General features: G+C 67.1%; 2 protein-coding genes across 3 annotated transcripts; both read left to right on the top strand.

Moving 5' to 3' along the window:
* The first annotated feature begins 529 nt into the window (after positions 1-529).
* On the top strand, positions 530-4,861 carry TEDC2 (tubulin epsilon and delta complex 2). 2 transcript variants are annotated; one of them, NM_001205379.1, is given in 10 exon segments: positions 538-614; positions 704-802; positions 1,028-1,098; positions 1,196-1,598; positions 2,077-2,130; positions 2,666-2,762; positions 2,926-3,025; positions 3,118-3,228; positions 3,882-4,069; positions 4,306-4,860. In NM_001205379.1, coding segments are annotated over 10 exon segments (1,311 nt in total). In that variant the 5' UTR covers positions 538-588; the 3' UTR covers positions 4,468-4,860.
* Positions 4,862-9,716: 4,855 nt separating this feature from the next.
* Positions 9,717-12,328, top strand: NTN3 (netrin 3). The gene is made up of 6 exons (NM_001206905.1): positions 9,717-10,644; positions 10,716-10,904; positions 10,995-11,144; positions 11,312-11,362; positions 11,498-11,572; positions 11,914-12,328. Exons 1-6 carry the CDS (start codon positions 9,717-9,719, stop codon positions 12,261-12,263), a joined length of 1,743 nt encoding a protein of 580 aa, NP_001193834.1. The 3' UTR covers positions 12,264-12,328.
* The last annotated feature ends 1,100 nt before the right edge of the window (positions 12,329-13,428 follow it).

Here is a 13,428-nt window from a genome sequence, read left to right on the forward strand (position 1 = left end):
CAGGCACGCCTGCCCCGCCAGGGACCAGCCTGCTCAGCCCCACTGGTCCTCGTGCCCATGTCTGGCTCCTGGGCCTCCTCCCCCTCTGCCGAGGTGCCCACTCCCGGATGTCATCACCTCGTCAGCGTGTCCACAAGTGCACACTCCTGCCTTGCCCCTGCTCCCGACAAACACGTCATCCTCACCTCCAGCCACAGCAGTAAATACCTATGGGTCCCTCCGCGTGCCCGGCCCTGTGCTAGGTGCCCCGGGGTCAGCAAGGTCCCAGGGCCCTGCTTTAGAGGGCCCTTGATGCAAAGACGAAGCCGACTGTTAAGGGACCACAGGAGCCTCCATCTACCCCGTTATCCAAACCACAACTGCGCGTCCTCCCCCAGCTCGCTCCGCTGCCCCCGGGCGGGGATCGGAGCCGGTCTCTGCTCGGACCTCCGGCCAAGGGGCGGGGCTAGAGGCGGGGTCGTCATCGGGGAAGGCGGGGCCTGACGCTGGGCCCGGGATTGGGCAGCCCGGACGGAAGGGGCGGTCTTCTAGCCCGGAAGCGGCGGGGTCTCCCGGCGGCGGCAGGTCGCGAAGACTTAGACCGCTTGTATGCTGCCTGCGGAATGCTCGCGCCGGTGGGTCCCGCGCCGCTGGAGTTGCGGGGGCGGAGGCCGCCGCGGCCCGAGGCCGGCCGGGCGCTGAACCTCCGGTGCTTCCTTCCCAGGCTGGTGGCCGAGCTGCGGGACGCCCTGGACTCCTGCGCCGAGCGACAACGGCAGCTGGAGCAGAGCCTGCGAGTCTCCCGGCGGCTGCTGCGGGTCTGGTACGCGACCCCGGGACCACCCGGCTAGGCAGCCTTCGGGCCGTCAGAACCCTGCTTGGAGCCCCGGGCCTGGAGGCTGGGCTCAGCGCTCACTTCCGAGTTGCGGGCTGCCAGTACCCCTCGCTTTTCCTGAGGGCCTGAGAACTGGGCGCCCGCTCCTAGGCCAGGCGATCATGGGGATTTGTTGGGCTCTGGCCTTGCCACGGCTGCCCTGTGTCCTTGCAGGGAACCAGCCGAGACCCCAGCTCCGGAGCCAACCCCAGGGTCAGAAATTAATAAAGAGGCCCCATCTTCAGGTAAACCTCAGCCCCCCACCTTCTGCAGGTGCCGTCTCCTGTTTGTCTTCTGGCTGGCAGTGATCAGGGGCCTCTACCTGATTCTCCGCTTTCACAGCATGCCCACCCAGCCCCCAAGACCTCAAGGAGCTGGAGCTTCTGACCCAGGCACTGGAGAAGGCAGTACGAGTGCGAAAAGGCCTCTCTAAGGCTGGAGAAGGAGTCAAGGCCCGCAGCCTGAAGTCTGGGTCTGCTTCCACTGCCACCAAAGCCTCTGCCCCACCCAGCACCTCACGCTGCACTGGCAGCCGTGCACCTGAGACAAAACCCCCCAGGGGTGTCCACCACCCCTGGGTGCCCGCAAAGGACCTCCCTGGGCACAGGCTTCTGTTGGTGGGAGATGGCGCCCATATGGGGCAGGGGGCCGGAGCCAACAAGCCTGAAGCAGGCCTCAGGGACCAGCAGATTGTCCCCCAGGCTGCTTCTCAGGTTCCAGAAGCTTTTACGCTCAAGGATAAGGGGTGAGTTCCCCAGCAGACATTCCCTAGAGGAGCTACTGTCTGCCTGATCAGATCCTGGGCAGCTGTAGAAGGCTAGATTTGGGATGACAGGGAGGGCCCAGCACTGAGTGGGTATGGGCCTGGGGAGCCCCAGGATGTCACCCCATGAATCCCCAGCCCGGAAGTTGGTAGGTGGAACTGTTGGCGGTGACGGTGCCATGTTTGATGTACTGGGGCCTGTCCCTCTCTGCTCCCTGGCTGTTCCTGTGCCCTGTGCACTTATCTACCCAGCCCGGGGGCTCCAGATGCTCTGGAGATGGCCTGGGCTCTGCCCTCCTCTCTGCCAGGTGGACCCCAGCTGGGCTGGCTCCCGTGGTCACTCTGGAAGCCCTCTCTGAGGGCTGGGAGAGCCTCACCCCTCATTGGGCTCTGAGTGGGGAGCGGGGCCTGCAGCCTCCGGAGTGGGACAGAGCTGCCCTGAGCGCCAGCTTCCCAACAGGGCCTTACTGCGGCTGCCAGAGGCCTTCAGGAAGGCGGCTTCCCGGAATGCTAGGTGAGGCTGGTGGGGGTGTGGGACCCCGGGAGGGGAGGGGGAGCCAGGGGAGTGGCGGTGGGGGGCGTGGGGGTGCCGGGTGGGAGAGCAGGGAGGCGGAGGCTTGGCCCACGGGCCCCTCTGCTTCCTTTCCTGGGAGGTGACACTCTCACATCCAGAGAGTCTGCTGCCCTAGGACTGCTCTCACGGACCCAGCTCAGCCTCTCCACTGTGAGGCCTTGAGCAGGGCGCCAGGTGCCCCCAGGCCCCAGGCTGTGGAAGTGCCGTAGGGGTTAAGCCAGGTGGTGCCAGGTGGTGTTTTCAGGTGTACCCGTTGTGCTGGGTATGGAACCAGCGCCCAGAGCTCTGGGTTCCAGTCAGTGCTGGCTTCTCTCCCCTTTTCCTTGGTCAGCTCTGTCCCCTTTCCATGAGCAGTGTCCCCTCAGTTCCCTGGGCCCCTCCCCTTGGTTTCGCCTACTTCCCAGGGCCCCAGCCCTCTGGCTGGCATCATCACATGTTGCTCTCTGGTTTGCGGGCTGCCCATGTGTGCATCCAGCCTGTGGGCCCAGCTCAGCTCGATGCAGACCAGGGATTCTGTGGATGCTGCTGCTGCCACCGCCAAAACCCAGTTCCTCCAGAAAATGCAGACAGCTGTATCCTTGCGGGGGTGGGATCCTCGCAGAGGTTCTGGCTCTGAACCTGGTTTAGAGTGTGAGGAGGAGCCACTCCAGGAAGGGCCAGAGCCACACTGGGACCCAGCCCTGGGGGAGAGCGGAGGGGCCCGGCCATGGGGGAGTTTCCCTGACCCACTTGCAGGCAGGCCTGCCCAGCTCCATGCTCAGCGCAGCAGAGGTGGGGCGCCTACAGAAGGCCTGCTCCATGCTGAGGCTTCGAATGAGGGAGGAGCTCACGGCAGGTTAGTGGCCCCGAGTCGGGTCTCTGGCGGGACAGGGAGGGCTTCAGGACCCTCATGAACCTGGCCTGTGACCACCTCTGGCTCTCGTGTAGACCCCAAGGACTGGACGCAGGAGTACCGCAGCCTGCTCACCCTGGAGGGGCTGCAGGCCCTGGCAGGGCAGTGTCTGCACAGGCTGCAAGAGCTGCAGGAGCTGCGCTCCGGTGAGGCCTGCCCGCACCACCCCCCCCACCCCAACCCGAGCCGAACTGTGTGCGTGTGTGCCTGTTAAGTTGGGACCTTATGGACTGACTGTAGCCCGCCAGGCTCCTCTGTCCATGGGGTTCTCCAGGCAGGAATACTGGAGTGGGATGGCATTTCCTTCTCCAGGGGTCTTCCCAACCCAGGGATCTTAACGAAGTCTCTGGTGTCTCCTGCATTGCAGGAGGGTTCTTTACCTCTGATCCACTGGGAAAACCTGGTCAGTGTCAAAGTCCTCTAGCGACAGGGCGGTGTGGGGACTTGAACAGCACCCCCAGGGGAGTGGAGGCAGGCAGGCAGGCCCTTCCCATGTCCCCTTCGGGATCCTGAGTGTCCCGTAGTTATGCTGTGGAGCTGCCGGTGCAGCACCCCCGCTCCAGCCCCCTTGCCCACACACAGACCCCACCAGTCTAAGTAGCTTGCGCATTTATCCACTTAGTGGGAAAGTTTCTTGTGAGAATCAGAGATCCTGGCACATGCTTGGTGTTGCAAGAGAGTTGTTCGTGGACAGCAGGGCTTTACCCAGGAGGCAAGGGGGGACTTTGCACCCCTAGCGGGAGCCTGGAAAAGACAGCCCTGGCTGCTGCCCATGGGGTGGTGTCCCCTGTTCTTGCAGCGGTGGTGGAACAGCCGCAGGGGCCATGGCCTGAGGGGCCCCCCAGGGCCGCCTTGCCCTGTGGAGGAGGCGCAGACCCAGTGTGGAGCCCCCAGCTGCTTCTCTACTCCAGCACCCAGGAGCTGCAGACCCTGGCAGCCCTCAGGCTACGGGTGGCCATGCTGGACCAGCAGGTCCATCTGGAAAAGGTACTTCCAGACTCCGGGGCATGGGTCACTGCGTGTTCAGGAGCACTGGGCCATGGGGAGGACTTGGTTCAGCCTCCAAGATCCACCAGGGAAGGAGGTGGGGAGGGCACGTGTGAGCGTGCTGGAACTTTGAGAGGCGGAGTAGGGACGAGTGTGGCGCCTTGACTCCCGCCCTAGATTGGGTCCCCCCAAATGTTCCAGGCCCCCCTGAGCCTTTGGCCCTCACCAACCTCCAGGTCCTAATGGCTGAGCTGCTCCCCCTGCTGAGCGAGCAGGAGCCCCTGGGGCGCCCCTGGCTGGCGCTGTGCCGGGCTGCACACTGCCTGCTCTGCGAGGGGGGCCAGCGCTTCCTCACCGTCCTGCAAGATGAGCCTGCTGACCGACTGAGCCCTCCCTGAGGCCCGGCCCACCCCAACCCCCGAGCCCTGCAACAAGGCAGGCTGGCTCTGCCCCCAGCCCGACTGTTGTCAAGACACCCCCACTCAGTAATTAAACGAATTGGCATCAAGGGCATTTTCACTGGTGCAGTGAGTGGGGGGCCCAGAGGGGCCTGTGCCCCCTTGGGAAGCCAGGTTTCCACCCAGCGGGGACTGCCCCCGGCTCTTCCTGGGGAACTTAGGGCCTTCCTCACATTTGCTGGTCAGGGTTTGGCTTTACTTGGCCTTCCATAGGCTTGGGCGAACAGAGGCTGTGGGGACTTTGCTTAGCTACCTCTGTTTCTTCTTGCTGTACACTTATAAGCCACTTGTGTGACATTAAAACTGCTTTAGAAAGTATGTATTTTTAATCATACCAAGGTGGGACTTTGTGTTTTTTACTTACCAAGCACATATCAAGTATATTTACCAAGAATGGGCATACCCATTTTGTACTGAAGGAAGGGGGCCGGGCCCCTCGAGGTGGGCTGCCCCGGGGCCTCACTGCTTGCTCTAGCCCTTGTACACCTGAAACCTCTCGCCACAAGTGCCTGGATGCGTCCTGGGCTCACCCAAAGAGCAGAGAGCCAGTGTCCGCGCGGGCGGCCGCTGTCTGCCCACAGCCATCTCTCCTGGCACCCATGTCCACCCCCGCCCCCTCTGCTGTCGCTCTGGCTGCTGTGGGCGCCCCAGACTGAGTCCCCTTCAGGGAACAGGCCCGTCACCCTCCCCTGCTGAAGGAACCACCATTCCTTCCACTTCCACTTTCCACCTTCCACTTTGCTGGAAGGCAGGAAAGTGTAGAGGTCCAGGTCACCACCTCTGGGTTTCCATCGGGACTTGTTTGCTGCTGTGGGCCTTCAGCATGATCCTTGAAGACTCTGTGTCGTCCCCAGCGCGTTTCTGGGCAGTGGTTATCACCACTGGGGTGAAGATGAGTAGGATAGTGTTACAGGCTTCACAGCCCTGGGCCCTGAGGAGGGCTGCCAGGCGGTGGTGTCCCTGTCGTGAGCCTTTAGTGAGCACCTGTGTGAACCAAGCACAAGTCTCAGGGCTGGGCAGTGGCCCCCTGTGTGGACAGCGATGGGCGAGAATAGTAACACTGCTTCTGCCTCAGGAGGCCGGCAACTCCTGGAGAAGGCCAGGTCTCCTGCGAGCCTGCTGAAGCACTGCAGGTGTGGGGCGTGAACTGGGTGATGCTGAAGCAGCCTCCGGGTGGCCCCACCCTGCAGGAGACTATTTGTAAAGGGCCCCACTGTTCAACAGGCCAGAAACCTTGGACATGGAGTCCCAGGCCTTTGGAGCTGCTGGGGACCAGGTAACAGACCAAAGTAGGAAGGGAAAAATCGGAGGCCCTCACTGCACTGAGGGGCCTCTGGGGAGTGAAGCTTGAGGAGAAGGAGCAAGAGAGAGGGGTCTGGGGCACACCGGCCCCCAGAGCTTACTCCCAGGTGCTGGGATCTGGAGGAATCCTGTCTGCAGGGCGAGCTCCACCACCACCCGGTTCCGGGCTGCTCTAGAATCGTTTCCATAGCAGCTGGTCTCCACCGCAGTTATTTCATCCACTGCTTCGCTTGTTTACTGTGCACCTTACCTATTGGCAGAAGGCGCTCCCCCTCCGTCTGTAGCGGAGCCCAGATGGTTATTGACTCAGTGACCCACCTCTCCAGGGCCAGCCCTGCGGGCCGCTGTGGGCACCTGAGCCGTCACGGGGAGGGCGGTTCCAGCAGATAACAGGGGGAGCGGTCTTGATGGGTCCCAACACAAGGCCCCCCAGAGCCGGGAAGGCAGACGCGCTTCGGGTGAGCGCCCGCCCACCCCATTCCACAACCCCGCCTGGAGGCGGCAGCGAAGACCTCCTGGCCCTGGCGGCCCTGCTGGCGTCACCGCCTCGCCGGCCAATCCGCTCCGAGGTGGCGAGGCGAGTGGGGCTGCAGGGAGTGCCCACACCCACCCGGAGCGCAGCCCCCGCGTAGCAGGCATGAGCGCGGCCGAGCCCCCGGCCGCGGCCGAGGCCCTCGAGCCCCCCCGGGCTCTCCGCGCGCTGCTCTTGGCCACCGGCGGCGCAGGGGGCTCCTGGCCGCGCTGCGTCCTGCCGTTCGGCGCCGTGGCTCTGCTAGCCGGCGCCGCCGCCACGGCCATCACCTTCTCGCTGCGCGGACCTCGCCTGGACCTGGCCCAAGGTTCGGCGCTGGCGGCGCTCGGCGCGGGCCTCGGGCTCCTGGCCGCAGCCTTCCTGTGCTGGCGCGCGCGGCGGCGGCGGCAGAGGACCGGGCGCGGGGGGCGGCGGGAGCCGGGGGCACCCTGAGCCTGCGCGCCAAGCCCCCTCCCCTGCGAGGTCACGGCCAGCCGGCGCCTCCTCCCTGCCGACCTCGCCTGGGCCCGGCTGCCGCAGTGCCGCGCGCGTCGCGGAAGCCTTCTCCCCAGACGCCTCCCCAAAGCGTTCCGTTCTGACCGCTCGGGATGCCCGAACTCCGGGGGCTTCGAGCCACTTCCCTTCCCTCCCCCGACTCGGCTCTGCCCCTCTGGCACCCGCCTCCGCCCAGCGCTGCTTTTCAGCGTCTCGCTTGGCGCGCAGAGCGGGCCTGGCTGAGCGCGGGGCTGCGGTCGCGGCAGCCCACGACGCGCAAGGCGGCGGCAGGCCGGGGACTCGGCGTGGCTACCCACCTCCGGGCGAGGCAGAGTGTGGTGTGTCCCCCTCCCCTGGCTGTCTTTCTTCCCCGCTGATGTGGAAGCCACTCGGGGCAAAATAGGCGCTCAATAAATGCGCTATAAATGAACAAGTGGTGGCTTGCAAGCGTCTGGCGGGAGAGTAGATAGTGAGCTAAGCCGGGAATATTTGATCAGTTGGCCTTTTAAGGGAAAACCTCAGCCCCCTGAGATCTGCTGGGACCCCAGATGGGTACCCAAAGCCCACAGCTAGCGGCTGTCCCTCTGGGTGAGGGCAGGGGTGGGAGGGCTGCACCAGGCTTTGGGGCTGCAGGTGGGGGCAGGGCCAGCAGAGAGGTGCACAGCGTGAGAGGCCCCAGTCTGGGGCTGGGACAGATGGCTGAGTCCACAAGGAGCACTGATGCTGGCTGGGGGGCTGTCGGGAAGGCCCTCCCTAGCTCTCCTCACGCCATCTGCCAGCGCTGCCCCAGGGCCAGAAGAGAATGAATACCTCCTGGGAAGAGCCTGGGCTGCCCGCAGCCTCCTCCCTAGGGAGCTAATGTGCAGTGGCTCTCTGGGTGGAGGCCCTTCCTGCTGACCCCGTGAACACTCTTCAGGTCGAGCCCTGGGGACCTCCAGCCACACCAGAGGCCACCAGCTGTTCTGCCCACCCTCCCCCACCTCACCAGGAGGCTGTGCAGCACACAAAGCCTGCAGGGCTGGGTGAGGGGAGCTGCTCCCCACTTTCCTCCTTCCAGGCAGGAGTCCTGAAGTTCAGACAGCCAGGCTTTCCCTGGAGGTTTGTCTCAAGCCCCTGGGAACCACTGTCCTGGGCCTAGGCCTTTCTCCCCACCATGGCCAGCTCTGTGCTTGTAACAGTCCCAGTAGGATCTATCCCCAACCCAAACTCCCACCAGGGACCCCTCATCCCAGATGGGTTTGGGGTGATGATCAAAGAACCTTGAAGAGAATGGTTGGGAAGGCACTCCTTCTGCACCTGACCCATCCCAGAGCAGAACCGCGCGCCCTGCCAGCTCTCTCGTTTGTGCCTGGCTGTTTCTTGTAAGGGGCATGTTCTCTTTATTGGGAAGTTGAGGGACAGACCCCAGTGCCAGTCCCATTGCTCCCCACGCCTGCATTTGAGCTGCTCAGGCCTGGTAAAGGGCCCCACCAGAGAGTGTCAGTCACTGCAGGTGGCCCAGCCCCCTGTCTTCCTGATGCTCCTTCTCCATGGTGTGTCCTTCAGTATCCGCCTCTGTACGCAGGATTCTGCTTTCTCCATCCTCTTCTGTCCTTGCAGTGTCTCTGGCCCAGCTGAGGGTGGCAGCCCGCCTCAAAGACACAACCCGGTGGTGTTTCCACTGACAGCTGGCCTGGCCTGGGGTCAGCCTCCCATGTGGAACTTCAGGCCTCAGAGATGCTCCCCGGTGGATGTATTCTGGTGTTCCTGCCCGGTCCGCACGGGGCTGCCCCTTCCTGGGACGCTTTGCCCCCACTCAGGTCTGTTGAGTTCCTACACGACTCAGGAAATCCCAACAGCAAAGGGGGAATAATAGGCATCTGGCTGATGAGGAAATTGAGGCTTGGGCAGGTTGAGGACTCAAAACCACACAACTAGAAACTAGAGCAGCATGGATTCGAAATCAGACCTGGCCCCAATCCTGAATTCTTTCTGCTGGAGCAGACTGCTGCCTCAGGGACACCCCTACAACCACCAGCCCAGCCTGGCTCCCTTTGCCCCGAGTGTGCCCTGTAGGGACCCAGGAGAGCATCCGGGACCCAGTCTTCAGCTCCAGAGCCCGGCTGCCTCAGGGGCCTGAGGGAGGAGGCAGCCAGACCCCCGCCCAGCACGTGGCACAACCCCAGGAGCAGTCAGAGCCTGGCTGCGGGCCGGGGGCCGGCTGGGTGGTCCCCCACGGGCTGCGTGGCGGGGCCACCCGCTCCAGCCCCCTCCCGCCAACACATTCCTGGCTCCGCGGCCCCTCCCCCGGCTCCAGGGCCTCCCAGCCCCCTCCCCCGCTGGCCCGGCCGGCGTCTGAATCTGCTTCTGATTCCGGCTCTGCCGACGCGGCCCCCTCCTCTCCCCTCCCTCCTTCCCGGCCGAGCAGCCCCGCCCCCGGCTGGGCCCAGGCTGGAGCCCGCTGCGCCCCCCACCCCCTCCTGGCACAGCTCGCCCGCCCTCGCTGAAGCCGGGAGGAGGCGGCGGCCGGGGCGCCCCAGGCCCCGCCCGCCCTCGGCCCGTCCCGGGAGGCCGGGAGACCTGCTCGACCCGGCCCTCGGTGGGTGAGTGCGAGCGGCGGGCAGCGGGTGGGGCCTCTGCGGGCGGAGGCGCCGAGGGCGGGGGCGACGCCTGTCAACGCTCCAGGCCCCGCGGGAGGACGCCCGGGCGTCCCCGCTGCTCCGCTCGGCCCGGAGCGTGCCCGCGGCGGCGCCAACCTCTGGGCCCCGGTTGGGGCCGCCCCGGGGGCTCTGGTGGCCCGGCACCCCGGGCCAGCGGGCAGAGCCTCGGACCGGGCTCTCTCTCTCCCGAGGGCAGCGGCGTGGGGCCCCGGCCGGCCGGCTGACCCCCGGCGGCTCCGGCCATGCCCGGCTGGCCCTGGGGGCTGCTGCTGACCGCGGGCACGCTCTCGGCCGCGCTGAGCCCGGGGCCGCTGGCCCCTGCCGACCCCTGCCATGACGACGGGGGCGCGCCCCGCGGCTGCGTGCCGGGCCTGGTGAACGCAGCCTTGGGCCGCGAGGTGCTGGCCTCCAGCACGTGCGGGCGGCCGGCCACGCGGGCCTGCGACGCTTCGGACCCGCGGCGTGCACACCCCGCCGCCCTCCTGACCTCCGCAGGCGGCACCGCCAGCCCGGTATGCTGGCGCTCGGACTCGCTGACGCAGGTGCCCCACAACGTGACCCTCACAGTGCCCCTGGGCAAGGCTTTTGAGCTGGTGTTCGTGAGCCTGCGCTTCTGCTCGGCGCCCCCCACCTCCCTGGCCCTGCTTAAGTCGCAGGACCACGGCCGCAGCTGGACCCCACTCGGCTTCTTCTCCTCCCACTGTGGCCTGGACTACGGCCGCCTGCCTGCGCCTGCCGATGGCCCAGCTGGCCCGGGGCCCGAAGCCCTATGCTTCCCCGCGCCCCAGGCCCAGCCTGACGGTGGTGGCCTGCTGGCCTTCAGCGTGCAGGACGGCAGCCCGCCAGGCCTGGATCTGGACAGCAGCCCGGTGCTCCAAGACTGGGTGACCGCCACGGACATTCAAGTAGTGCTCACAAGGCCTGCCGTGCTGGGAGACACCAGGGGCGCCATGGCCACGGCCCCTTACTCTTACTCAGCCACTGAGCTTCAGGTGGGCGGGCGCTGCAAATGCAATGGGCATGCGTCCAGGTGCCTGCTGGACCCCCAGGGCCACCTGACCTGCGACTGCCGGCACGGCACCGAGGGTCCGGACTGCAGCCGCTGCAAGCCCTTCTACTGCGACAGGCCGTGGCAGCGGGCCACCGCCCGGGAAGCCCACGCCTGCCTTGGTGAGGCCTTGGAGGGTGGCCTGGGGATCTGAGACCGGGCCGGCCTGTCCCTGACCCACCCTTCCTCGCAGCTTGCTCCTGCAATGGCCATGCCCGCCGCTGCCGCTTCAACATGGAGCTATACCGACTGTCTGGCCGCCGCAGCGGCGGTGTCTGCCTCAACTGCCGGCACAATACCGCCGGCCGGCATTGCCACTACTGCCGGGAGGGCTTCTACCGAGACCCCGGCCGTGCCCTGAGTGACCGCCGCGCCTGCAGGGGTGAGCCTTCAGCCAGCCACCTGCACGCCTCACCCTCCCAGGTTTCCCCAACCCCAGATGGGCTTCTGACTGTCCCACTTCTGTCCTCAGCCTGTGACTGTCACCCTGTTGGTGCTGCTGGCAAAACCTGCAACCAGACCACCGGCCAGTGTCCCTGCAAGGATGGCGTCACTGGCCTCACCTGCAACCGCTGTGCCCCTGGCTTCCAGCAGAGCCGCTCTCCGGTGGCACCTTGCGTTAGTGAGTGACGGTGCCCTGCTTGGACCACCTTTGCAGAGGTCACCCCAGCTCCGAGCTGCTGCCTACCTGGGCCCCGCAGATCCCCGGCTCCCCTCAACTGTCTCCTGAGCCCTGCAGATCCCCCTGACCCCCTTAAAATGCAGCCCATCATCCTATCCTCCCCACAGAGACCCCTGTCCCTGGACCCACTGAGGAGAGCAGTCCTGTGGCGCCCCAGGGTGAGCAGAGATCCCAGAGGGGCATGTCCTTGGGGGGAGGGGGCGGTGGTTTCCCAGAGGGCCTGAGGAGAGGGTGGGAGGAGGGGGGAAGGAGATGGGGATCTGTGCCAACCTCCTCTTGCTCCCTCCTCCCAGACTGCGACTTGCACTGCAAACCCGCTCGTGGCAGCTACCGCATCAGCCTGAAGAAGTTCTGCAGGAAGGACTACGGTAGGCTGCGCTCTGGCCTCCCACCCTCAGGCTTCCTGCCCGACCCCCGCCCCTTCTCACCTTGCCCTCCCTACTCTCCCTCTGGAGGTCCTGACCCTCGCTGGACCCTAAGGCCATTCCCCCGGTCCCTCAGCTCCTCCGCGCTCGCCGGCCCCGCCCTGCCAGCCCCCGGGGCCTCTCGGTGCTCCCGCTGCGGCATGTCCTCTTTGTGTTCCTCCTCCGCGCCCCCCACCCGCACGCGCACCCACACCCGCACCCCGGCTGGCGCTCTGTGAGCCTCGGCTCCCGCCCCCTCCGGGCCCCGCCCCGCCTGACCCCGCCCCTCTCGCCTCCCCCCGCAGCGGTGCAGGTGGCGGTGGGCGCGCGCGGCGAGGCGCGTGGCTCCTGGACGCGCTTCCCGGTGGCCGTGCTCGCCGTGTTCCGGAGCGGCGAGGAGCGCGCCCGGCGCGGGAGCAGCGCGCTGTGGGTGCCGGCGCGGGACGCCGCCTGCGGGTGCCCCCGCCTACTGCCAGGCCGCCGCTACCTGCTGCTGGGGGGCGGGCCGGGGGCCGCGGTCGGGGGCCCCGGGGGCCGGGGGCCGGGGCTCAGCGCCGCCCGCGGGAGCCTCGTGTTGCCCTGGCGGGATGCGTGGACGAGACGCCTTCGGAGGCTGCAGCGGCGCGAGCGGCGGGGGCGCTGTGGGGCTGCCTGAGCCTGCGGGCCGGGCGGGGGCCGGGCGGGCGCTCCCCACTCATCAAGGCTCACCTTCGTCCAGTGCATCTGCCTGACGAGAAGTCTTTGATCGCGTCGCGCGCGCCGCCCCTCTGGGCCCCCGCCCCGCGCCTCCCCCGGTGCCTCGAGCGCCTGACCAGGAAGGGTGAGCGACGCAGCGACACCCCCACCCCAACACGGAGGGATGTGGTAGCCCCAAAGAGCGGTTTCGAGCCCCCTTTGGGCAGTTGTCATCCAAAGGACCCCATGCCCCCCCACCTTCGGGCTATCTACCTCCTCCAAGGGGGCACCACGATGCCCCCAGAGGGCTGTGAACACCCTGCAAACACCTCAGGGGCCTCGGTGACACACACCCCCAGCCCCGCGTGTCGTGGTCCCTCAGCGTTCCTGCGTTCCTGAGGTACTGACACCGCCCCCCAAAGTTATGAACCCCCTTCTGATGCCAGGACCCATAGAGCTCTGATAGCACCCCAAGGACCGCCGAGACGCCACCTCCTCGGACTCTGATTTCCGGGAGAGCGCCCGGACACCCCGAGAGGCGGTGCGGCCGCCAGAGATGCGCTGGGCGAGGCGGGCTGCCCGTCCTCGTCAGGACCGGAGGGGGGCGCCATGACTCCTCCCCCGGCGGCGGGGGCGGCGGCGGCCTCGGGCTCCAGTCACGCCTGCCGGCGGGGCGTCCGCGTCCCTGTCCGCGGTGACTGTGTTCGGCCTCTTTTCTGGCCCGTTGTGTCCGTGTCTCTTGTCTCCGTCCGGCTGTCTCTCTCGACCCGGGTCTCCGGGCTCCTCCCCTCAGGGCTCGCACGGAGGCTCCCCCCGGCAGCCCGGACGTCGTGCCCACAAACGGGCGTGCATTCCTAGGCCGGCCCGGCGAGACCTCTACCCCGGCGGGCACCACCGCCGCCCCGGACTCCCGATACCCGCTGCCTTGCCGGCGCCTGGGCCCGGCGGACACCCACCCACCCCCGCGCGCGCGCGCGCCCCCTCGCCTCGTGCCTGGCCGGGCGCTGAGCCGGCGCATGCTCCGGCCGCCCGGCCTCGGGGTGTCAGCGCGCATGCCCGGAGCTGAGTCCTCGGAGCCCCGCGGGCGCCGCGGGTGGGCAGCCGGCGCCGAGGCTCGGCAGGGGCGGGGCCGCGCGCGCGCGTGC

Source organism: Bos taurus, chromosome 25, assembly GCF_002263795.3.
Source record: "Bos taurus isolate L1 Dominette 01449 registration number 42190680 breed Hereford chromosome 25, ARS-UCD2.0, whole genome shotgun sequence".
NCBI classification, from domain to species: domain Eukaryota; kingdom Metazoa; phylum Chordata; class Mammalia; order Artiodactyla; family Bovidae; genus Bos; species Bos taurus.

What these genes read in the sequence shown, in the direction of transcription:
- TEDC2 (XM_059881426.1), top strand. Translation starts at nt 589, where the DNA reads ATGCTGCCTGCGGAATGCTCGCGCCG. An exon ending in CCTGCGGAATGCTCGCGCCG is followed by an intron (nt 615 to 703) that starts GTGGGTCCCGCG and finishes CTTCCTTCCCAG; the next exon opens with GCTGGTGGCCGAGCTGCGGG. An exon ending in GAGGGAGGAGCTCACGGCAG is followed by an intron (nt 3,026 to 3,117) that starts GTTAGTGGCCCC and finishes GCTCTCGTGTAG; the next exon opens with ACCCCAAGGACTGGACGCAG.
- NTN3 (NM_001206905.1), top strand. Translation starts at nt 9,717, where the DNA reads ATGCCCGGCTGGCCCTGGGGGCTGCTGCTGACCGCGGGCACGCTCTCG. An exon ending in TGACCGCCGCGCCTGCAGGG is followed by an intron (nt 10,905 to 10,994) that starts GTGAGCCTTCAG and finishes TTCTGTCCTCAG; the next exon opens with CCTGTGACTGTCACCCTGTT. An exon ending in CAGTCCTGTGGCGCCCCAGG is followed by an intron (nt 11,363 to 11,497) that starts GTGAGCAGAGAT and finishes CCCTCCTCCCAG; the next exon opens with ACTGCGACTTGCACTGCAAA.